We start from the raw sequence: 24,261 nt of genomic DNA, 5'->3' as shown, positions 1-24,261 counted from the left end.
GGACCATAACCTGAGCTGAAGGCAGAGGCTTTAAATCCACTGAGCCACCCAGGTTCCCCATGTCATTTTCTTTCTGCTCCACCACCAGACTCTGGGAGAGTAACCTGTGGAATAATGTGGGAAATGGCAGCTACAGGAAGAAAAGAAGAAAAAAACCTTTAGCAGAAACTGAGGTGTCTTGTTCTATCCTCTAACTTCTACAAAGCAGTCAGCATCCATACCCATTCTCATATCCTGCTTTCCCCTTCAAATAAAGTTCTCTTTTCCCTTTTGAAGCCAATCTTGTACCGAGGCCGTCTCCCCTCCTCTTAGACTTTGATCCACCTGCCACTCTCTTTACTTTACTTCCTGTCCCTGTTTGTTCCCATCCCTAGGCTTATAAACACCTTCTTATCTTTTCCATTTTAACCCAACATTTCAATTAACTTTCCTAGTGTTGTCTGTACTTCCTCATTCTCACCTGGCTTATCCCTTCATTTATGTCACCCTAGGTCCTCATGAGTATTTTAAGAATCCTTTAAAATTATACTCATATAGGGGCGCCTGGGTAGCTCGGTCTGTTGAGTAGCCAACTCCTGGTTTCGGCTCAGGTCATGATCTTGAGGTCATGGGATCCTGCCCCACATTGAGTTCTTCGCTCAGTACAGTCTGGTTCAGATCCTCTCTCCCTCTCCCTCCAGCTCAGACACACACACACACACACTCTATCTCTCTCTCTCTCAAATAAATAAAATCTTTTAAAAAAATGAATAAAATTAAATTAAACTCATATGTGTATAGAAAAACACATAAACATGTACAATGCAAAGAATGATCACATAGTGAACACATCTGTGTATCTGCCACTAGGTAAAGCTTTAGGACATTCCCAGCACCCCAGAAGCCCTATGGTGTTCTTCCAATCATTCCTTCCTCCTTCCTTCATAAATCTACCATCATCCTGGCTTCTCATACCATGAATTTGTTTTGCTTGTTTTTAACTTCATGTAGATGGAACCTTACATTATGTGCTGTTCTGTGTCTGGTCCTCTGGCTCAACATCACGTGTGTGTGATGTAACCATGTTGCAGGCAGCAGGGGTTTTACTTACATTTTCACTGCTATATAGTACTCCATTGTAAGACTATTCCACAGTCCATACATTTCACTGTTTAGGGACATTCGAGATTATTTCCAATTTGAGGCTATTTCAGATCAGATTTCTATGAACATCCATGCATGCCTTTTTAGTGTGAACGTGCCCGTATTTCTTCCTCTGTTTTTAAAGGAAGGAAGTAGTTTGGTTAGCACCACTGTAAAATAGCTTGGGAAAATTAAGGCACAATAATATTCAACCAACTGGACCAGTTGATCATGAACAATCACAATACTTACACAGAGAAGCATAGGATACCAGGGAAGCCAAGAGAAGATACTTAGGGAAGAGATGTGTCCTTGCACGAGGGTGTAATATACAGAGAAGAGGGAACAGAAACTGACCATGTAATTAAGTACAAAATTGCATAGGCCCAGAGTACAGACAACTTTTAGAACCTCTTGGCAAAGACTAGACAGTTTAATATCAGGGCTGGATTCTCCACTCCTGCTCACCCACCCTGTCTGTGACAGAAGAGGTACCTGGAGGCCATTCATGGGAGAAGGAAAGGAGCTGTAAGTCTGAGGGTCATTTCTATAGATCCCAGACATATTTCTGGCTATGTCTTCTGCCCTTTGCCTCCCACACTAAAACTGACACTAAAACCTCTGTGAAGGAGACACCTCAGATGGACTTTGCCTACATCCTACCCTTCCCACCCTAAAGAGGCCCATCTGGGAGGGAGAAAGGAGCCGGCAGATGGACCACAAGCCAGTGGGGCTTATCAGATGCACATTTTCATGTCTGACCACTAAAGCCTGGAGTCTCTGTGTGTTTGGAAGCCAATGAATATAGGAAGGGTGGAGGAGGAACTGAAAGGCTGTATGGGATTTGGGATTAGACCCCGAGTGCAGACAGCTGCAACTGACATCATCATTATCATCCATCATCATCATGGTCACCACCACCACCATCATCATCCCTTACATTCTTACCACAGAAAAGTCTACAAAGAACTTTCTGTTCCTCAGCTTTCACATCTCTGTGGGGGCCGCAGGGCAGGAATTACCCCCACTTTGGTGATTTGCCAGAGAACGCTCTGGAGGGAAGGCAGGGTCAGAACTGGCGAAGCGCTTCTCCTGTCCCTCCTTGGGAGCCCAAAGGGCAGCCGTTGGCTCGATGGCTCGCTGCTTCTTACGGAAGTGAAACAGGGAAAAGGGGGAAGGACGCGTGCCCTGCGGGTCCAAGGACACAGAACGCAAAAGATCTGGAAATGGCCAGAGGCTCAAGCGGCTGCGGGGTGGGGAGAGATGAAAGGTGGAAGCGTGTGCTGACTCCGAGAATTCTGTGCGTTTTAAGTCCGGAGCCACCTGGAAGAGGCACGGGTGCCCAGAGGGGTGCCCAGTGGGCACTGCCAGCCCTTCCGCGGAGGTAGGGCGCGACCGCGTCGCACCCGTACGTTTGGGGACTGCGGGCTCCGGCAAGTCGAACTTCCCGGGGTGCCCCACGGAGGTGGAAGCGCGGTGGCGCCGCCCCCTCGCGGACGCGCGTCGAGCGCCCTCTGTCACCCACGCCACCCCGCCGGGGGGCCGAGGGCAGAGCCGGCCCGCCCAGGTGCGCCGGGGGTTGGCCCGCAGTCCGGAAGGTGCGCCGCCTTGTCCCGGGCCTGTGCCCTCCGCCTCCCCCCGCGTGAAAGCGAAAGTGCCCGGCCCGCGAAGGGCGAGCTTTGGGGGCGGGGCCGGCGCGGACGCGGGACCGGCGCCGGGCACTTGCCGGGCCATGGACGGGCTCGGCCGCCGCCTCCGAGCCAGCCTGAGACTGAAGCGCGGCCGCGGGGGTTAGTGCCGGGCTGGGGCGCGGGGGCGGCACGGACGTCTGAGGCCCGGCCACTAGGCTGGCGGGGCTGGGGGCGGGGGGAGCTCGGCCCGGGGAGGGCGGCTCCGCCGGCAGTCCGAGGGCCACTAGGAGCGCAGGCTTGGCGCCAGGTGAGCGGGAGGGGGGACGCAGGTGCAGGGGACGGGGCCAGGTGGCCGCGGGGTCGGAGGTCTGAAGAGCGGCCTGGCCCTTGGGGGCGAGGGGGAGGTGGCGGGTCAAAGGAAGCCTTTGTGGGGGCCCGGGGCCACGTGTCCTTCCAGCCAGGAAGCTTGTGGTGCAACCGCAGTGTGCTCGAGGCGCCCTCCGGGAGCCCCCGCCTCAGTCCTGCCCCGCCCCGCCGCTGGGCTCGACAGGAACTCGGCTCCCCGACGTGACCACCCCCACCTGCGGGTGGCGGCGGGGCGGGGGAGAGCGTGGCCCCCAGCAGACCAGGGACAGACGTGCTTTGCTGCTGCCTTAGAGTGTGTTAACCAGACAGGGCACACCTCCCGTGGCTCCTGACACCCGCCACCACCCCCCTTGAGCCCCCCCCCCTCCAGGTGAGGGGAAAATAATTACAGGGTTGTGGGGTTTCAATTAGAAGTCACTCTTCGATCCCTTTCTTCTTAGCAGGGGCACTGGGCTTTGCCAGAACGCCATTAGTTGTTCATTCATGTTTTTCATTCATTCAACAAACATACATTTCGATTTGCTAGTAGCCAGTCTTGTGGCTGGGCAGCAGTAACCCTTAGATACTTGCCCAGAGGTCCCACCGACTGAGGAGAAAGTAGCCAACTAGAGAGTAAATTGGGGCCATTCCAAGCTAACATTGGCAGTCAAAAAGTTGAGTGAGACCCCTTCCTACTCCAGGCCTGGGAAATGGGGAGATCTGGGAATGAGATCAGTGCCCCTTCTACCATCACTTCTGCACCCCCCCCTCCGCCTCACCCCCACAGACCTTGCTGTTCACCCTAAACACAGGCTTCACATATCTGGCCCTTTCAAGGCAAAGAGGTCAGAGACCAGAGTGGGGACAGGGTCCAGACTACAATGATTAGAACAGAGTTCATCCACTCTGGCAGCCCTAGTGTCCTCTTTTCTCTGGAGACTTACTGGCCTGGTCTTTACTGGGCTCCCTTAACTCTCAGAAATCCATGTGAATGGAAGAGTTCTGCTTTTTGCAGCCAAGAAGAGATATTCCAGTTGTTTCCACTCACTCCAGCCCCCAAACTGGGCTGATGATTGCAGCTGAAGCAGCTACCTGGGCATGGGAGTAGCTGTGAGACGAGCAGCCTGTATTACCTGTTCTGAGGTCAACCACCTGTCAGGCCAGGAGAGTGTGCCCTTTTCATCTTCCATACCATCCTCCACCTTTCTAAGGAGTTCCCCGTCTTCTTTTGCCCTTTTGTCCTCAGGGCAATTGTGTGATAAGAGGTTTTGTGTGTGTGTGTGTACATGTATGTGTAAGTCATCCTGGTGGGAAGACGTGGCAGTAGGGGTGGTCCTGAGTTGGGAGGGGCTGAGCTAGAAAAGGAAGAGCCAGCTTTCCAAATCAAAGTTCCAGAAAGTTCCCTCACCTATATTCTAGCTGGTTCTGTGACTTTACTCGGGTGCCTGTGGGAGGAGTTTCCTGGTGCAGGAACAAGTGTAACCAGACTCCTGACTTCCCTGGAAAGGGTGGCTCCCTCCTCAACTGAAAAACTCAGGATAGTAATTTCATTCCAGGGCCCTGGGGATTAAATGAGATGGCCTATATTAATAGGGTAGAGTGTTTTCTTTTCTGCTTTTCTCTTGTGTTGATAAACCTCTTTGAAAGGAAGAAGAAAGCAATCCTTTTCTGGATTTCTTGGGTTGCAGCCCAAAAGTCTAATAACTTCTTTTGTTTGATTTTGTGAGTTTTGCTGTTCTCCAGGCTCTCCTGATAATGCAGGAGGAAATGGGCTGAAAATGCAACCCAAAGGGTTTAGGGAAAGGAATAATTTCCTGAGGTTCTGGAACGATCAGTGAAAAGATTTGGGTTCTCAAAGACTTTTGCAAACAGGAGGCGCCCCACATTGGTGGGATGTTTGGTGTGTACTGCATCCAGAAGGTGGGAGCATAGACACGGAACTCTCATAATTCTTACTCCAAACAGACTCTGTTAATAGTCCCTAAATAGCCCCTGAATTATTCTGTGCCTCAGTTTCCTCATCTGTATCAGGACAATACTTGTTCCTCAGACAGGTGGTGAGGATTGTGAACAAGTCTGCACGTTTTGAGTAAGACGTAGTGACAATTCTGAGTGTTCTGGGTCATTGTCCTCACCATTACAGCTTTTGTGACATCCTTATTTACTGTGATTGGGGTTCTCCCCAGGAGTCATGTCTGGATCCCCGAGTATTGGCTCTTACTAGTCCCACAAAAGCCTGGTCTGGAGCTCTTAAGAACAAGGCAGCCATCTCCCCATATTCCAGCAACCCACTTTCTGCCAGAAGTCTGCTAATTCTTTGCTGAAGCACAGGCACGGCCACCAAACCCTTTGCCTCCTGGCTCTTAGCCCACAAATTTACCCATTCGGAAGTTTATGTGAGACTCCCAGGTGACTTAGTGCTATTTTTCTCTTTTCCTCAGCCTCCAGACACAGCGTCGAGATACCACTAGAGCTCAAGGGGCCAGCTGCTCTGCTCTTAGCTTGGGCAGAACTATTGACCTGACCCCACAGGGAAAAAAGACTGAGCAGGACTGGGGGTGGGGCCAGGATCACCTCGTAGCTTTCCACTGTCACGGAGTGAGCCTCAGGCTGCTGATGGCAACTAGTCCCCTACTGTGGGCCACGGGGTGGGGGGGGGAATGTCCTGACTCAGTGCTTCCTATCTGGGAGGAGGGATTCTTTGCTGGAACCCTGGAGTGGGTCCCGTGAGAGAAGTGAGTCTTAGGATATATTGCAGGGGGACGCCTGGGGGACTCAGAGGGTTAAGCATCTGCCTTCAGCTCAGGGCATGATCCCAGGGTCCTGAGATGGAGTCCTTCAGTGGGGAGCCTGCTTCTCCTTCTCCCTCTGCCATTCCCCCTGATTGTGCTCTCTGTCAAATAAATAAAATCTTAAAAAAAAAAAAAAAAGAAAAAGATATATCATAGGTGGTAAGAGATGCACCATTGTAGATCATCCTGACATACCAGGAACTCACCGGCTCAGAGATGGATTTGCTCTCTTTTTTACGTCTGGGAGAGGAGGGTTTTAAGGTTTGGATTGATTTCCACAACTCTCTTGCTAGAAAAAATTTTCCATGTAGGGAATTAATGAGCCGAGTCTATTTATCTTAATCAGGGGAGGCAGTGGCATGCTGGCTGTGGGGAAGGTTTGGTACCGTGCGCTTGCTTGCAGTCCTGAAGTTCTGGAAGCTTCCATGTGCAGCAGGGGGGCCTCGCAGGGTTTTTTGGCCATAGTGAATCAAGTTGAGATGTGAAAGGTCAGGAATCAAAGTTACGAGAATACAAAAATCCCCGTCCTGGGGCTGGTGAGGTTCCGGTGCCCAGTCTGCCGCTGCTGCGCATTCCTCACTGTCCCGAGGTTGTCCATAAACCCATGGCACAGTCCGCAGCACAGGATTCAAAGCCCTTAGCCCAGAAACAGCTGGGCCTTAGAGGTGTTTGCTCATGACCTTTTTTCTTGCCACACCCCGGGGCTCTTGGGAGGAGCCGAGGTCAGAGCGGCAGTGCCAGGATGCTGCCTCTGTCAACGCGGGCGTTCAGCTGCCTTCCTGGGTCCCGTCACATCCTTCTTGCTCAATCATTGGGTGCTCAGCATGGAAGCCGCTCTCCCCTCGCTGGAAGGTAGCGCCTGGCGTGGCTTCATGGAGTTGTGGCTGGAGACGGAAGCGGCAGCCACTCCTTAGACTTTCTGTAGCCAGCCTGTGTCCGAGGAAGGGGAGACACTCCACGCCCCCCACAGGCTGGAGGAGATGGAAGGACAAGTGGTAGGCGGGATGCTCAGGCTCTTCCACAGCCGACTGCCTCGACTCCGAGCAGGTCTGGACTGGACTGCCCACTTCCTGTTTTCTAGGGTGACCCTCTCCCACGGGGCTGTTTCCTCCTTGAAATGCTTCTTCCTTCTCTTCCACAGAGTCGCTATAGCCTGACCTCCACTTGGTCCCCCGTGTGCGTAGGCCAGGATGCTTCCCCTATTAGATTGCAGAGCCGGTCATGCCAGCCATGGGGGCCAGTGTGGCCACAGACACATGGCCCTGGGACCTACTCTGATTCAGGTCCATCTCTACCCAGTCTTTCCTGCTTCGGGTCTTGCCCTGGGCGCCTTTGAATGGGCCCAGTCTCTGCCTCCAGAGTGGCTGCCCAGTACATTTCCTTGGCTTCCAAATCAGCGGTTTCTGTTCTCCTCTTGGCTCCCTGTGCTTTCAGAAATCTCCCAGGGCAGGCATGAAAACCATCCGGGTGGCTCTCCCCGTGCTCTGGGCGCTAAGTCACTGGGCAGGCTCCCGGGATCTCGGCATCAGCGTGGCGGCCTTGAGGGGCGACGCTGTCTGGAGCCACACAGACCCCTTGGGGCACGGGCCACTGAAATACCAAGTGGGCCTTGGTGTCTTGGTTTCAGGATCTCTTCAGGATAATCCAAGGGACCCTGTAAAGGAGCCAGAAAAGCCCCAGGAGCACTGTCTGCCCGCCTTCGCTGGAGGGCAACACTTCTTTGAATACCTCCTCGTGGTTTCCCTCAAAAAAAAGAGTTCGGGGCCTGACTATGAGCCCACCATCACCTATCAGTTTCCCAAGGTAAGGATGAAAGGAGGGAGGCAGGGTGAGACAGGATTTGGGTGTTTGAGAGGCGGTGCGGGGAGGGATGCCCTCTTCCCCACTCCACCCTGCCAGGGCTTGAGTCTGGAGCCGCCCTGTGCTCGGTGCTCCCATTTCCTTCAGGCCCAGCCACGTTTCCTGTTATCACCCACAGAATCTAGGTCTGGCTTCTTTGTGAGGAACTGACCTGGGCTCCCTGGCAGAGAAACGAGGCTGGTTCTTCTGCCCCTTTTGGGGGCCTCCTCATTCTTCCAAATTCTGTCCTCAGCCACCCTTCTCTGTAGAGAGGCCTGCCTTCTGCCAGACCTCCTGGCCAGCGTCCCCTCTCTGGGGTGGGTGGGAAGGAGAGGGTGGGGCCAGCTCTCCACTGGTGGGCAGGCTCAGTCTGCGGCTGCAGCCCAAATGCCAGGCTCCTTCTAGTCTGCTCTGGGGGTAGGGTCAAGGGTGGGGATGGGGCGTCCTTCTTGTGTACCCCGACGGTTCGACAGCTGAACGGGTCACTACTCTGCTCTGCTGTGGTAGCTCTCCCACGTGGCCCTCCTAGGAGGCCAGGCAGCCTCTGGGCCTTTCTGTGTTCAGTGAAGCCCTGGCTCCCTTCCTGCCTATGTGGGTCCTTAGGGTTCTGATGTCTAACTTGGGCTCATGTAGATTTGGCCTAGGAGGGGCTGTTTCAGCCTTGGGGTGCATCCAGCGCCAGAATGAAGTTTCTGTGAGGAGGGATGGTTAGAGGCACACTCTGAGCCACCATGCCAGCAGGAAGGCTTATCCTCAAACTGCCCTAGAGCCACAAAAGAAGCCTGCCAACCATGAGGCCCTCTCTGCCGGCCGGCCATGACCTCCACAATTCCCTGGTCTCTTGCTCTTCCTTCTAGAGGGAGAACCTGCTTCGGGGACAACAGGAAGAGGAGGAGCGGCTACTCGGGGCCATCCCCTTGTTCTGCTTCCCAGATGGCAATGAGTGGGCCTCACTCACGGAGTATCCCAGGTAACTGCTCAGGCCTAGGACAGAGGAATCTGGGACAGGGGGAGAAGAGACAGGTGCGAGCTCCCTGGGCCCTGTGGCTCCCTCCCTCGCTGTATACGCCAGTTTCTCACCAGCTTCCCTCCTGAAGGGGAGGGACTGGCGTCGACTCACTTATAAACATTTTGCCTGGAGTCCCCCAGGGCCAACGACCTGGGCCAACCACGTTGACCCGTCAGTCACCTGTGTCCAGAGAAGGGCAAGAATGTCTCACCTGTCCTGGGAATGACGGTTGCCATGGTTGACTACTTCTGGCCAAAGCTGGACTTTATGGAGGGCCTTTGGCTTCTGAGAAGGTGGTGTGGCGAAGTCCCCCTCACCATCAGCCTGGGATTTGGCTGCCTGAGTTTGGATTTTGCCTCAAAATATTTGAGTCGAATGACTTTGGATAAGAACGACCTTCTCAGCCTCAACGCCTTTGTCCTTAAAGTGGGGATAGCAATTGAATCCACCTCAACGGGTTGTTTTGGGAATGAAATGAGGGGGCATGTTTAGAGCTAGCTACCGATAAGCACTTAATAAATTACTGATGTGATTATTACTCTCATGATTCATCAGCAGCTTCCACTGCCCTCCTGACCCCACTCAGCATCTGTCTGAGGCCAACCGCCTTCCTCTCTTAGGATCTGGTGAGTAAATGCAAACCACGTGTCTTCTCTTCCTCAGGGAGACCTTCTCCTTCGTCCTGACCAACGTGGATGGGAGCAGGAAGATCGGCTACTGCAGGCGCCTCTTGGTCTGTGCCGCTCAGAACTGCCCCTCCTCTCTGCAGCCCACTGCGCTCCACAGCTGGGCTTGCTCGAGCTTCAGCTGCAAAAGCCACGGCTCCCTGGCATTGGTGGTTGCCTGGAGAGCCCGGTCCAGCCCCAGCTGCCACATTAGCGCCCTTTGTACCCCTGCAGTACAGGGACGCAGGCCCCTCCTTGCCAACCCAGGGGACCTTTGCTGGCCCGGCTGTGGTCTCTGCTGTCCCCAGGCTTCCAACAGCTCGTCTTGTGAGAGGTTCCCACCAGATCTTCCCTCTAGCCTCCGTACCCAGGCCTAGCTGCCTTGGCCCCTGGAGCCTCCTGGAGCAGGGACTGGAATTCAATGATTCTTGGGTCTCCAGAGGCTTCTCCAAGTCACTTGTACAGTGCTGTTGCCTCTAGTCTGCCCTCATCTCCACAGCACGCTTGCTCCCTCTCTCTGCAGACACCAGATGGTGCTGGCGCTGATGGCGGCAGTGTTTGGCCCCTTCCAAGCCATCTGCTTTTGACTTTGGGGGCTGCTCTGGCCTCCCTGCTGCCCACGCCTTGTACAGAACCTCTGCCCGGCCACGCCTTTCTCCCTCTGACCCCACTTACCCCTCTGAGTCCCGCAGTCTCCACCTCTGGCCTTGCGCTCCATCATCCCCAGTAAGGAGAAGCCCTGGGGAAGGCGATGGCCCTGAGGGAGCCTCTCTGTCCCTCTCCAGCCCACCGGCCGTGGCCCTCGCCTCCCCAAGGTGTACTGCATCGTCAGCTGCATTGGCTGCTTCGGCCTGTTCTCCAAGGTACAGGTGCAGCGGGATTCCCTGGGGCCTGCTGGGCCTGTTCAGCTCCTGGGTGTGCCTGGCTGCCTGACCTGTCTGTGCTCCCTGGGCCCCAAGCGGAGCTCTGCTCTCAGCACTGGTGGGCAAACCAAGGCAGAGAGGAGCTTGGGCTCGACTTGATTTTGGAGAAAAGTGGGCACTGAACCCAGGGGACTGTCTCCCCTGCCCTGCAGAGAGCCCAGGCCCTGCCTCGGGTCAGAGAAGAAAGCAGCTGGAGTGGGACCGCAGGGAGAGCCCCAGGTTAGGAGGCAGGAGTTTCCTGTTCCTCATCTGGCAAAGGCGTGTGAGGGATGTCACTTCCCTGACTCGTGGTCTGGCGTGAGACTCGAATGAAGTGATAGGAGAAATGCGGAATACTGAGCAAATATGAAGACAATCACTATACAGAGTCATAACATGCTTTTCCGAGACTCCTTCTGACTCCTCCAAGGGCAGAGGTCTCTAGGGCTTCTCCTGCCGGAGTAACTGGAGTGCCAAGACACCTGAGTAGGTCCTTAGAAGGGACAGGGCGTGTCTTGGTGGCCACAAAAGAGCTTCAGTGTGCTTTATCTCCAGCAGGCCCTTGGGAGGATGAGGGTGGAACACTGTCGGCCTTTGCTTGCTGGAGTGTTCCTCCGCACAGGATTCTGAGGGATGGAGTCTGCCCAGGTTTCCAGGCTCCCACTGCATCCAGCTTGACTGGACGTGGTGCCATCGTGGATGATGGCTTACCCTGGGAGGACTCCTGGAGGGAAGGCAGTTTACACGGGGCGCTAGGAGGAATGGGGACCGGTGAAGAGGATAAGAGGAAGAAGGCGGCAGGTCTCTTGCAGCAGATCAACAGCAGCCTGGGTTCTGCCAGGGAGGAGAGGGGAGCAGTTGGTGGAGGGGCCCAGAAGGTCTTCAAGGATTGGCTGGACCAGGGCAGGGGTGGGGTTGGTGGGGTAGTGGAGGTGGGGAGGCCTCTGCCACCTCCCAGGGGCTTCCTTTGAGCCTTGCCTCCTGAGGTCCCGTGCCTTGCAGATCCTGGATGAGGTGGAGAAGAGGGACCAGATCTCTGTTGCGGTGATTTACCCCTTCATGCAGGGCCTCCGAGAGGCGGCCTTCCCTGCTCCTGGGAAGACGGTCACTCTCAAGAGCTTCATCCCCGACTCGGGCACGGAGGTGGGTTACTGAGAGTGTGAGCCCCTCCCTGGCTGGAGAGGGCAGCCTCTGGAGGGTGCCGCTCTTTTAGTCCTGCCGTCCACCCGGTTAGCACAGACAGACTGGGGACAGCCAGGCGGGGACAGGGGCCCGACGGGATTTGTTGACAGAGCTGAAAATCAAACCCATGGTTTCGGATCCTCCCAAGCACCTCCTTACTGTTCAAGTCACCAAGATTTGTATTTATAGCGACACATGTAAGCTGAGTTTCCTGGTGCTAGAATGGATGCTGCCCGCAGCCCCCAAATTGCCACTTGTCCCCATTCCCCCCTATCTTCCCGTGTGTGTCCAGTGTCTCTATCTGATGGCCTCCATCTGTCTTCTTGTCATCCATCCCCATCCCTGCGTCCCCACCCATGCCTCATGGCGATGCTACCGTTGCAAGCACTAAGCCCACTGAGGCCGCAAGTAGGACATTGTTGTAAGCATCCCAGGCCTGACCCTGGGGACTGTGGAAGATCGGTGTGTCCCTCTGAGCTTTGGCTCCCCCACATAAAAATGAGGGGCGAGGCTTTTCCCTTTCTCCAAAAATAAGCATAGAATGCTTGCCATGCTCCAAAGGTTGGAAAGTGGTGAGTACAATGAATGCAATTCCTGACCTCCTGGAGCTGAAAGTCTAGTGGGGGAGACAGGTGTTAAATGTTAAACGCACAAATGAAGTACAGAATTTATAAAGGTGTGACAGTGATGAAAGGGAAGAAACGGGATGCTGCCTGGGTACATGATGGGAAACACACATCGAATTAGGAGGGCCTCTGAGACAGAGGGAGGGGGAGACAAGAAGAGTGACCCAGGGGGGCCTAAGCTGGGAAGGCCCTCAAGCAGAAATTGTGTGCAATGGAGGGGGGCTCACAGCCTGTGGGCCAGGCTGGGGATGGGTCAGCATAGCCCTGAGCTTGAGGGAAAGGAGGGGAGGGGCAGGATCCGATGTAGGCAGGTGGGGAGAAAGGAGCGGAGGCTGGTGGAGACCCAGAACTCAGGACCTTGCAATTGTTCAGTGTGGTGATGCCTCCTCTCTCCAATTCCCCTGCAGTTCATCTCTCTGACTCGGCCCCTGGACTCCCACCTAGAACACGTGGATTTTAGTTCTCTGCTGAAGTGTCTCAGTGTTGAGCAGATCCTTCAGATCTTTGCATCTGCAGTGTTGGAGAGAAGAATCATCTTTCTGGCAGAAGGTCTCAGGTGGGTCCAGCTGCCGAGCAGCTCTCCTGGGCTGCCTGGCATCCCTGGGTTCAGGGGACAGGCCGGAGGGCTCTCTGAGGGAATCAGGCTGTAGGACCTGTGGGCTCACCCTCCTGCCTCCAGGTCTGATTTTGTACTAAGCCTTGTAGAGAAACACCTGTTGAAATTCCCGTGCTTCTGCCTCCAAACTTGATTGCTTCCTGCGCCTGAAGAAAGTTCCATATTTATCTCTGAGCAGGGCCTAAAGTATTCCTGGGACAGCTGAGGCAGAGACCAGTCAGAGCAGGTGCAGATGTGATGGCTTACGGAGGGGGGGAGGGCACAAGACAGGGTGAGAAGGCTTATATTGGTATGGAGGTCAAGCCTGTCATCCTTAAGGGCAAACACATCTCATCCATCCATTATTCACTCATTCAACAAACATTTATTATGTGTCAACTGTCTGCCAGATGCCAAACATCAGGGAGATGCAGACAAACTAGACCTGGTCTTTGACCTTAGGGTATGTAGTATTCTATAGTGGTTGAAAGCAGAGGTGTTGAAATCAGCAGAACAGGGTTCCAATCCAATATATTCTTCTACCTTAGCTATGTGCTTCCCCTTAGGTCAGTTTCTTCACTTCTTGAAGTCATGATCACATCTGTAAAATCAAGATCACGATTGTACCTGCCTCATAAGGCTGTGTCGAGGGTTAAATGAAATAGGGCACACATCAGGTACCTACCACTCTAGCAGGCACACACATACTGGTAAGAGCTAGCTGGGATTTTTGGGGGGGGGGTTCTTTATTTTTACTTATTTCATGTATTTTTATTTTTTAATTACTTTCTATTAAGTATAGTTGACATCCAGTGTTATATTAATTTCAGGTGTATAGCATATTGATTCAACAATTCTATACATTGGGGCACCTGGGTGGCTCAGTGGGTTGGGCCTCTGCCTTTGGTTCAGGTCATGATCTCAGGGTCCTGGGATCCAGCCCTGCATTGGGTTCTCTGCTCAGTGGGGAGCCTGCTTCCATTCTGCCCCCACCTGCCTCTCTGCCTACGTGTGATCCCTCTATCAAATAAATAAATAAAATCTTAAAAAAAAAGCAATTCTAGACATTATGCAATGCTTACCAAGATAAGTGTAGTCAGCACCTGTCACCATACAATATTATTATAATATTATTGACTCTATTTCCCATGCTATACTTTTCATCTCCATGACTTCTTTGTTTCATAACTAGAAGTCTGTATCTCTTAATGCCCATCACATATTTTGCCTGTCCTTCTTTACACCTCCTTTCTGGCAACCACCAGTTTGTTCCCTGTATGTATGAGTCGGTTTCTCCTTTTGTTTGTCTTGTTTTGTTTTTTAAATTCCACATAGAAGTGAAATCACATGGCATTTGTCTTTCTCTGTCTGACTTATCTCACTTGGCGTGATATCCTGGAGGTCCATCCATGTCGGTATGAATGGCAAGATCTCATTATTTCACATAATGTATAATAGTCACTGTATGTACCTCTTCTTTATCCATTCATCAGTCGGTCGCACTTAGGTTGTTATCGTATTTTGGCTATTGTGAATAGTGCTGTCATGAACATAGGTGTACATATAGCTTTTCCAAGTAGTGTTTTTGTTTTCTTCAGGTAAACACCCAGCAGAATTACTGGGTTGTATGGTATTTCAATTTGTAATTTTTTTGAGGAACCTCCATACTGTTTTCCATAGTGGCTGCACCAGTTTGCATTCCCACCAACAGTGCATAAGGGCTCCTTTCCTCCACATCCTCGCCAACACTTGTTATGTCTTGTCTTTTTGAGACTAGCCATTCTGACTGGAGTGAAGTGATATCTCATTGTGGTTTTAATTTGCATTTCCCTGACAATCTGTGGTGTGGGTCATCTTTTCGTGTTAGGCCGTCTGCATGTCTTCTTTAGAAAAATGTCTACTTAGGTCCTCTGCCCATTTTTTTTCTGGAACTTAGGATTACTACACGAACACTTTTTATTTTTATTTTTATTTTATTTTATTTTTATTTTATTTTATTTTTCAGTGTTCCAAGATTCGTTGTTTATGCACCACACCCAGTGCTCCATGCAATACGTGACCTCCTTAATACCCACCACCAGCCTCACCCAACCCCCAGCCCGCCTCCCCCACCAAACCCTCAGTTTGTTTCTCAGAGTCCACAGCCTCTCCTGGTTCATCTCCCCCTCCGATTTCCCGCAATTCACTTTTCCTTTCCTTCTCCTAACGTCCTCCATATTATTCCGTATGCTCCACAAGTAAGTGAAACCATATGATAATTGACTCTCTCTGCTTGACTTATTTCACTTAGCATAATCTCTTCCAGTCCTGTCCATGTTGATACAAAAGTTGGGTATTCGTCCTTTCTGATGGAGGCATAATACTCCATAGTATATATGGACCACATCTTCCTTATCCATTTGTCCATTGAAGGGCATCTTGGTTCTTTCCACAGTTTGGCGACCGTGGCCATTGCTGCTATAAACATTGGGGTACAGATGACCCTTCTTTTCACTACATCTGTATCTTTGGGGTAAATACCCAGTAGTGCAATAGCAGGGTCATAGGGTAGCTCTATTTTTAATTTCTTAAGGAATCTCCACACTGTACTCTGCCCATTACTTAATCACCTGATGGTGATGATTCTTGATGCTGAGTGGTAGGAGTTCATATATTGTGGATATGAACCCTTTATCAGATTAGATCATCTACACATGTTCTCCCATTCAGTAGGCTGCCTTTTCATTTTATTGACGGTTTCCTTTGCTGTGCAAAAGCTAGCTGATACCCTTAATATTAAGTTCTCTGTTGACTATATCTCTGGGCATAGTCAAAGAAGGATACTGTCATGTCTTGGTCTCTGCCTCTTAGGGGCTTCAAGTGTGAGAAACCTTGGGAGACGTGACAGAATGGTGGAGAAAATTGCATGAAAAGAGTGGGAGGCTGACCTTCTGTGGCTGTGTGGGAAGGAGAAAGCCAATGAGATTGGGCTGACATCCCTGGTTCTATCTTTTAGGGAAGAAGAAGAAAAGGATGTTAGGGACTCAAAAGTTAGGCCAGAGGGTCAGGTGGATATCATGGGCAACTGTGAAGAGGAAAGGAAGTCTGGGCAGGGAGTAAGGGCTGTGGGTTGAACCTTTTGCAAAATCAGTGATAACCAAAAAGGCACTAGTTGTGAGCCAAATCCTTAAGGGAAGTGGTGTAATCTATTGCTCTGGAAACAGTGCTTCCACTTTCAACCCTGTAGAAAAATGAGAAGGTTCTGTTGTGGCTAGAGCTGGGGTTCCTGCCTTTCCCCTGAGATGAGTGTTCAAGAAGTGAAGGTGATTCCAGGTGCCAACTGATCTGGATCCAGGCCCAGGCTGGCAGGATTTGCCTCTCGGGTGCTCACTTTCTCCAGGGAGATCCTGAGACTCCCCAGTTCCTTCCCATACCGCGTTTGTCAGGGCCCTGAAGCCCAGGCAGGGAGGGGACTTCCAGGCAGCCTCAGCCTTGGCTGGACCCTCAGAAACCCAATCTTTCTAACTCAGGAAGTATGAGCTCCACACCAAGAACTGAAACAGGGTTTCGGCATCCGTATTTTTATTGGCCTTGGTTTGAGGCTTGTTTGGAGGAACTAAGAGCCACGAAGAGGCTGTGGAGAGGACAGAGAGCGAGGCTGGGTGTGTGTGCTGGAGGGCGGGGTGAGGAGTCCGCCTGAGCCACCACTGAGGCCATAATCACACAGGGAATGCTTTACTGGAAGGGTGGAGGACTCACCTCTCTGGGACTTTCCGACTGGCAGTCGCGGGGCAAAGGTTCCTGGAATCTAGGAATTTCCCAGACTAGCTCAGGCATCGACCTGTTCACTTGAAATAACCTCGAGGGGCCAGAGGGAGCTGTGAGACCTAAAGGCTGGGGGTGAGGGTGGAGAGCCGCGACGAGGAAATGGGGCTTGGCCTCTCTGCTCTGCTCCACTGTTTACATGTTTGTCTCCTTAACTACGCTGTGAGTTTGTCAAGGCGGGTCAGTGCCTTGGACTTCCTGGTATCCACATCCTTAGCGCCAGGCGAGCCTATAGATGGGCTCACCCAGTGATCTGCCCGAGTGAAGGCATTTCCTCTTTCCTCCTCTTTGGGGCCACTAGTTTTGTGCGGGGGGGTGAGAGAGAAGACTAACGGGGAAAAGAAAGATCAGAGAGAGAGAAGCCCTGTCTTTGATGAGAGGAGCCTCAGCCTCTCCTGGTTTCCGTCCCTCCCCTCCCAACTACACAGCAACATGCACAGCTCCCAGGCTTGCTTCTACGGTCCGTGGGGAAGGGGCTGTGGGCGCTGCGCAGGGGTGGAGGCTCGGGGAGGCCTCTGTGACTCGTGTTCTCTGTGCCCTTTCCCTAGCACCCTGTCTCAGTGCATCCATGCTGCTGCCGCGCTACTCTACCCCTTCAGCTGGGCACACACCTACATCCCCGTTGTCCCTGAGAGACTCCTGGACACTGTGTGCTGCCCCACCCCCTTCATGGTCGGAGTCCAAATGCGCTTCCAGCAGCAGGTCATGGAGAGCCCCATGGAAGAGGTACGGTGTGGGACGGAGGGGGTGTAACTCGGAGCCAGGACCGCTGGAGTCGGACCTGGGCTCTCTGCGTCTAAGGGCGGTGTCACTCCGAGCAAGTTGCTTCACCTCTTTAAGCCTGAGCTGCTTATCTGAGAAATGGGGACAGTGGTTTTCAAGTGCTAGCTAGGGATTGGAGGGGAAATAACCTATGGAAAGCTCATAGCCTGGAGCCTAACATAATTGATGCTCAGTAAGTGGCTGCTTCCTCCTGCTGAATGATTTCCTTTTGGGTGTAAGGGGCAGCTCATGCAGGGGTCATCTAGCTGTCCTAGGTCAGTTAGTGCCAAAGGGCAGGCTCTGGGCTGTCCCGTCTCTCATCTGAATGGACAGACACAGCTGGTCTATACAACACACAGCCCATTAGAATTCATTCGCATTCCTTGCAAGTGAGCTAATGTAGCCCTCCTACAAACTATGAGTCTTGAAAAATGCAGATTTATGTAGCAAGAGTTATCTTTTTTTAATTTTAATTTTAATTTATTTTAGAAGGGGTGTGTGTGCACGCAAGTGGTGGTGGGGCAGGGGATGCACAGAGGGAGAGGGAGAGAATCTTAAGCGGAGTGTGTAGCCCTATGTGGGGCTTGATCTCATGAACCTGAGCATGATCTGAGCTGAAATCAAGTCAGATGCTTAACAGGCTGCGCCACCCAGGCAACCCAGGTTATCTTTCTGACTACCCCAGAGTTCACTCAGCCAATGAGAATATAGGTCCAGATCCCACTTGATTTTGTCATCTTATTTCTTTGCAATGCCCCAGACCCACCAGAAGTGTCGGTTGTGAAAATGGGCATTGGTAGCATAAAGCTATCTCCAGTGTTGGAAAGACAACTCAAAACGTGCACTCTGGGTTGAGTTGTCAGTAGCCACTTTCCGAAGATCAACTTACTATACTCTCAAGCTACGAGGATTCCTTAGGTCTGTCTGCATTGGCTAACCTGTGCGAAGGGCTGACTAAAGGAAGAGTTGGGATCTCGTCTTAAGCTACTGAAGCGGCAGGAACCAGACCTGGTGGGAGGACTCCTTCCACTTCCAAATGAAATAAGGGAGGTCCAGAGAACTCAGTTGACATATTCTAGGCCCCACAGGCAATGAAGGAACCTAGCATCCCAGGCAGAACCAAAGCCCTTATTACACAAAGTGTTGCTGGGAAGTAAAGAAGCAGGCTGTTTCCCTTCCTGCTTCCTTGGCCTTCCCAGCCCTCCTCAGAAGTGCTGAGTAGACGGGCCCTTTGAGGGAGTCTTTGCCATGTGACTAACTGGGTCAGAGTATCAGCCCCATGTTTGGCAATGACTTAAAATGTCCCAACCCTAGGAATTATGAAACTTGCTGATGATGCAGTTCTAGCTCCTCCCCCAACAGCCAGGCAGGAAGACACCCCAAGGCCAGCCAGACTGCAGCTCCTGCTATCCAAGAGCCTTGGCCCATTTCAGCAGCCACTCTGTGAAATGGGCAGGGGATGAGGAACGGGGGAGGGCCAGGGCCCACTGTGGCTGTGGGGGGATTCTCTGCCCACCAAAGCTCTGGAAGGGATTACTCGACAGACAGTAATACGGCAAATACTAGAAAGATTTGGGGGAACTTCACAAAAGAATTCTTCATGCAGGGACGCCTGGGTGGCTCAGTTGGTTAAGCAGCTGCCTTCGGCTCAGGTCATGATCCCAGCGTCCTGGGATCGAGTCCCACATCCGGCTCCTTGCTCATCAGGGAGCCTGCTCTCCCTCTGCCTCTGCCTGCAATTCTGTCTGCCTGTGCTTGCTCTCTCTCCCTCTCTCTCTCTGACAAATAAATAAATAAAATCTTAAAAAAAAAAAAAAAAGAATTCTTCATGCACATTCTTAGCTCCCTGAAATGAACAGCCTTCCCTGATTAAAGAAAGGCATCCGAGCCTGTGTATTCAAGTGGTCTCAGGCCTGAACTAGTTCAGCTTTTCTCCCCTGATGATGAATGATTACACTGCCTGCGCTCTCTTTTGGCACACTTTCCAGTTGCTCTTTTCCTTTATTTGGAAGAAGGGAGCATAGAAGGAGCGTTCACCGTACTGACAAGACCAGAGTCTAAAGGAAAAGACAGGCCCAGCAGGCATTTAAATGGCCAGCCCAGGCTTTGGGGGATCCTGGTAAACTGTGGAGCACAGACCTTGCCTAAGGGAGGCAGCTGCCCTCTGTTCCATCCGAACGCCGTCCTTTAGAAACGTCGTCGACCAACCAGCGTTAGAGCCACTGACTTTTTAGAAGCACCCAAAGCGAACTTGATGTGAAATTTTCCAATTTAAATATTGGAAACCAACTCCGATTATTTAAAAGTACTCTGAGGCTCCGAGAAATAGATCAGCAGGTTGGAATCTAACCAGCAGGATGCCAGTTTATAGTGTCAGGTCTAGACGGAGGGCCCCTCGGCAGTGATGAACTCAAAGGCCAGCCCTGTGTTTGCCTTTCGCACAGCCTGCAGACACATGGTCTCCTCACTGCCTTTCCTTCCCTGTTCCTGTTGCCCTTGGCACATTTCTTTCTCTTCCTATTTCCTGCGGGAAGGCCCAAAGATCCCAGGGAGTTTTTAAAGTTGGACTCCCAGGCAATTGTACATCAAGTTGTTGCAAGCATTAAAAAACACCCCAAAAATCAAATGGTGTCCGGTGCTGGCCGAAATCTGACCAAAACGGCAGGGAGCTGAAGGCGTGGGGAGGACAGGGATGCGGTAGAACAGCTCCATCTACGCTTGGAAACCGGTTCTAATATTTGTAGGACCTTGGGTGACTTCTTTGCCTCATCTGCAAAATGGGGATAGTGTTTCCCTCCACAGGGCTGTGGGGAGGATTGAATGAGAGAAAATGTGCAAAGCCTATCATGTGTGCCATGTGCTAACCGTGCCATATATAGAAGCCATTCCTAGGATCAGTGTTTCATTAAGGGAGTGACTGGCTGTGGTTTCCCCAGTTGTATTCCCTCCTACCGTAGCACTCCTCCTCCCTGTTCCTACACCCTCCTACCTTTTCCCAGGAAGGCAACCGGGGGTTTCCAAGGATGGTGAGAAAGGAGGGTATCAGGCAGGAAGGGAGAATTGCTGATCTTGTTGCCACCTGGGCTGACAGGTGCAGCCACAGGCAAAAATGCAGATGCTAAGTGCTCCTGGGGTCTCTGATGGGAAGAGAGAAAGCCATTCGTTCTGTTTATTTCAGGTCCTGTTGGTGAATCTTTGTGAAGGAACCTTCTTAATGTCGGTGAGTGTCTGGGCTCCGGCACCCTGCAGGCCCACCCCCAACTCCATCGCTCTAGTCCCTTCTGTGCTCCACCTACTCGCACAAACTTGAAATGCTTTTCCTGGGGGAGAACCCATGCTAACAAGACCTCTCTTGAGGAGTGCTTGGCAAAGAGGGCTCCACTACCAGGCAATTGGTTTTGGTGCTTCTAGATAGGGATGTAAACCCTGTGCCACAGGGATGCAGGGGAGACTTGCTAATGTTTACAGTCTTATGGAAAGGCAAGAAGCAGCTTCTGTTGCTTCTCACCCATGTGGCCAACTTGGGGGTGGAGTTGGGGTGTAAGTTCCATGCCCCCCTCAGGCTTGTACAAACACTGCACCTCCTCCCAGTCTGCTTGACTTCTGAGCTCTTCTCTCCTAGGTTGGTGACGAAAAAGAGATCCTTCCACCTAAGCTTCAGGATGACATTTTGGACTCCCTTGGTCAGACGACCAATAAGCCATGGAGTAAGTCCTGGGTCCTCCTTATTTTGGGTTTCTCCACAGAACCTGAGGGCAGGATTCCCAACCATCCCAGCCAGAACAAAAATGGACTCACTCAGCAGTCCTTGACTGGTCCCAGGGGCCTAGATTCTAGGGCAAGTATGAGTGTGAGATTTTATTCTTCCCAAGCAATGGCGGAGAACCTGTACCCAGTCTCCCATTTTAATCAGTAATCATGAGCCCGACCCCAGCTGCCTCCCTGGGAACTTTCGGCCTGCCTTGGAAGCCATCCTGGAGGCAGGAGTGGGTGGTTCTTCTGAGACGGCCTCTGTGTGTCCTGCAGCTTCAGAACAGCTCAATGAGCATGTTTCGGGCCCGTTTGTGCAGTTCTTTGTCAAGACGGTGGGACACTATGCTTCCTACATCAAGCGGGAGGCAAACGGGCAAGGCCACTTCCAAGAACGGGCCTTCTATAAGGCTCTGAACTCCAAGGCCAACCGCCGATTTGTGAAGAAGTTTGTGAAGACACAGCTCTTCTCCCTTTTCATCCAGGAAGCGGAGAAGAGCTGGACTCCTCCTGCAGGTATACGGTGACAGGTCCCTATCATTCAAAGCCCAGGGAGGGTCTAGGTCAGGTGTGGCCCTGGCTCTGGAGGCCTACAGGATAAAAGTCTTGTCGGTGGGGTTGGACTGAAATAACCTAAAGCCTCAGAAAATGCCTCTGGGATGCCATTTTGTGGAAGTTGCTCTTTGTTTTAATCTGGAGCCAACTGCTATTAATTATTCTATTTGAAAAAAAAATCCTATTTGTAGCCCCAGATTTGGGCCAAACTGAATACCCAGCTCTCCAGGGGCCCATGAGGACATGGGGATCCTGACAGGAATGTAGGTGCAGCAGGGGAGCACGGGGAGCAGAGAGGTTATTTCGGATTCTTACTCCTGAATTTATCATCATCCACGTGGCCAGACAACATGCCTCTAACACCTGTATCTGAACCTGCAGGCTACTTCCAACGGAAGATACTTGAATATGAGGAACAGAAGAAACACAAGAAATCAAGGGAAAAGACTGTGAAATAAGAGCTGTGGTCAACAGGAGGGACTGGACTCACAGGCCAGTTTTGGACTTTGGTGCCTGCCAGCACGGTGGGACTGGCGAAGCGCGTCGCCTCCAAAATCCACAGCCTTCTTCTGAGTCCTGGTAACCAGGTCTTGCTTTGAGCTGGCGTCTTGGGTTTGGGATCCCTGGAATCAGTTTCTCTGGACTCTGGAAGGCTCCAAGCTCTGTGCTCACAGGGCTGGGCTCCAAGGGGCATGTCCTGCATGGGAGACGCAGAGCAGCAGACGGTAGTAGCACAGGCATTGGGGGAGCCTCCGAAGTTGCTGTGACGGTCCTCTTCCAGGAACCACTATTACTAAACCCTCAACTCGGAGAGCAGTTGTGGCCCAAAGGCTCAGTCTCTCCACATAAAAAAGAAGTCTGTGGGCATGTGAAGCTAAGAATAAAGATGAATATCTCCTTGTTGTTTACGTGTTATCTTTGGCTTCCCCTCTGGGGGTGTGGAGAACCAGGAGTATGAGGCTGCAGATATGAGACTCAACTGGACTGGGAGTGGGGGACCTAGGCATAGTGGCCCAGAACTCTGGGGCTGTGTGTGGAGTGGGCGAACTAGGGGGTCAGCAGCTGAGCTTCTAATAGGAAGGTGGGGGACACTGGTAGAAATAGCTACAGCACTGGGACGGGGCAACAGTTCTTTGTTCCAGTCAGGTGTGCCTTCCAGAACCTGGGAGGAAAGGCTGCTGGCCAGGGAAGCATCTGTGGTCTAGGGCAACTTAAGGGTAAGACATTTCAGCTTCCAGAAGCCAGGGAAGAGCTCTACGCTGCCTCCATAGATAGGTCTGTCTGCCCATCACTTCCGGTTTGGAGCCTTCAGTTGTAGACATCCAGCTTCCTACCTGGTTATTTTGAGAAGCCTGGTTCAACTCCTCAGCTGAAGGTAGAGGGATTGTTTCTCCGCCATTTTGCTCCTTCCAGAGAAGAGTATTATAATCTTAAGAGTCCAAGGGAGTTTAGTGGTCACCTCAACCATCTTCCCTCCATACTTTTTCCTTTAAGATTTTATTTGAGAGAGCGAGTGATCATGGCAGGGAGTGGGACAAGCAGATTTGGCACTGAGCACAGAGCCTGATGTGGGGCTCAATCCCATGACTCTGAAGATCATGACATGAGCTGAAATCAAGAGTCAATGGCTTAACTGAATGAGCCACCCAGGTGCCCTTCCCTCTATACTTCTAATGACAGCTTCTGTTTCAATACCGTGAGGGATGGGAAACTTTTAGAAACCTCTTGTCTTTCAGAACTTTCATCTTTTTTTTTTTTAAAGATTTTTTATTTATTTATTTGACAGATGGAAATCACAAGTAGGCAGAGAAGCAGGCAGAGAGAGAGGAGGAAGCAGGCTCCCCGCTGAGTAGAGAGCCTGATGCAGGGCTCGATCTCAGGACCCTGGGATCATGACCTGAGCCAAAGGCAGAGGCTTTAACTCACTGAGCCACCCAGGCGCCCCAGAATTTTCATCTTTTTAATGTGCGTATGTGCCCTGGCATTTTCCTGCATGCACTTCTCTATCCCAGATGCTAGAGAAGTTGCTAGCGAGCAAAAATAGAGATTTCTCTTCAACAGTATAGCCAAGAAATTGAAGGTTTCATTGTCACTGCTACTCAAGATTAAATGGGATTAATGGAAACATGAAAAGTGCAAGAAAGCAGAGTTCTGCCTGCCAGCTGAGGCAGTACAGCTACTGTTCACCCAGGATCATGGAAACAGTATAAACAAACAGCAGTAAGAAGATATCTTGTTTTAGCCAATAGTTTCTTTTCTGCTGTCCCCCTCCATTCAAGCAACTGTACTATCTACATACCATGGAAACAGATCTGGATTATAGTTAATGGAGATATCTGGTTCTCATTTCAAACTATAGTATACTGAGGAGCCAGAACAGGAGTACAACTTTTCAATAACTGCCCAGAGAGGCCTAAGCCTCTCTTCTTGAAAATTTGGGAGAAAGTCCTGAGATTCCTAAAAGACATAATCTTAGGGTGCCTAGGTGGCTCAGTTGGTTAAGCATCTGCCTTCAGCTCAGGTCATGATCCTTGGGTTCTGGGATCAAGTCTCGAGTCGGGCTCCCTGCTCAGTGGGAAGCCTGCTTCTGCCTCTCCCTCTTCTGTTCCCCTTGCTTGTGCTCTCTCTTTTAAACAAACAAACAAACAAACAAATCTTTAAAAATAAATACATAAAAATTAA

The 24,261-nt window shown here is 51.7% G+C and overlaps 1 protein-coding gene across 4 annotated transcripts; it reads left to right on the top strand.

The window, feature by feature from the left end:
- Nucleotides 1-2,755: 2,755 nt before the first annotated feature.
- LOC111143011 (DENN domain containing 2D) lies at nt 2,756-22,482 on the top strand. 4 transcript variants are annotated; one of them, XM_022496409.1, is made up of 12 exons: nt 2,756-2,912; nt 7,518-7,693; nt 8,587-8,699; nt 9,402-9,471; nt 10,189-10,266; nt 11,308-11,448; nt 12,521-12,669; nt 17,061-17,238; nt 20,453-20,494; nt 20,897-20,981; nt 21,301-21,540; nt 21,961-22,482. In XM_022496409.1, the coding sequence occupies exons 1-12, from the start codon at nt 2,855-2,857 to the stop codon at nt 22,035-22,037; spliced, it is 1,407 nt and encodes a 468-aa protein (XP_022352117.1). In that variant the 5' UTR covers nt 2,756-2,854; the 3' UTR covers nt 22,038-22,482. The 4 variants fall into 4 exon arrangements, with proteins under 4 accessions (XP_022352117.1, XP_022352116.1, XP_022352118.1 ...); XM_022496408.1 differs by lacking the exon at nt 2,756-2,912 and adding an exon at nt 6,622-6,937; XM_022496410.1 differs by lacking the exons at nt 2,756-2,912; nt 10,189-10,266 and adding an exon at nt 6,622-6,937.
- Nucleotides 22,483-24,261: the final 1,779 nt, after the last annotated feature.

This window comes from Enhydra lutris, unplaced genomic scaffold (assembly GCF_002288905.1).
Source record: "Enhydra lutris kenyoni isolate GAN:26980312 unplaced genomic scaffold, ASM228890v2 scaffoldscaffold9, whole genome shotgun sequence".
NCBI lineage: Eukaryota > Metazoa > Chordata > Mammalia > Carnivora > Mustelidae > Enhydra > Enhydra lutris.
This window is presented reverse-complemented; position numbering and strand designations above follow the sequence as displayed.

Bases quoted from the DNA above. Each gene is read 5' to 3' on its own strand.
- LOC111143011 (XM_022496408.1), top strand. From the start codon at position 6,871: ATGGAAGGACAAGTGGTAGGCGGGATGCTCAGGCTCTTCCACAGCCGA. The intron at 8,700-9,401 runs GTAACTGCTCAG...TCTCTTCCTCAG, and splicing joins TCACTCACGGAGTATCCCAG to GGAGACCTTCTCCTTCGTCC. The intron at 21,541-21,960 runs GTATACGGTGAC...CTGAACCTGCAG, and splicing joins GAGCTGGACTCCTCCTGCAG to GCTACTTCCAACGGAAGATA.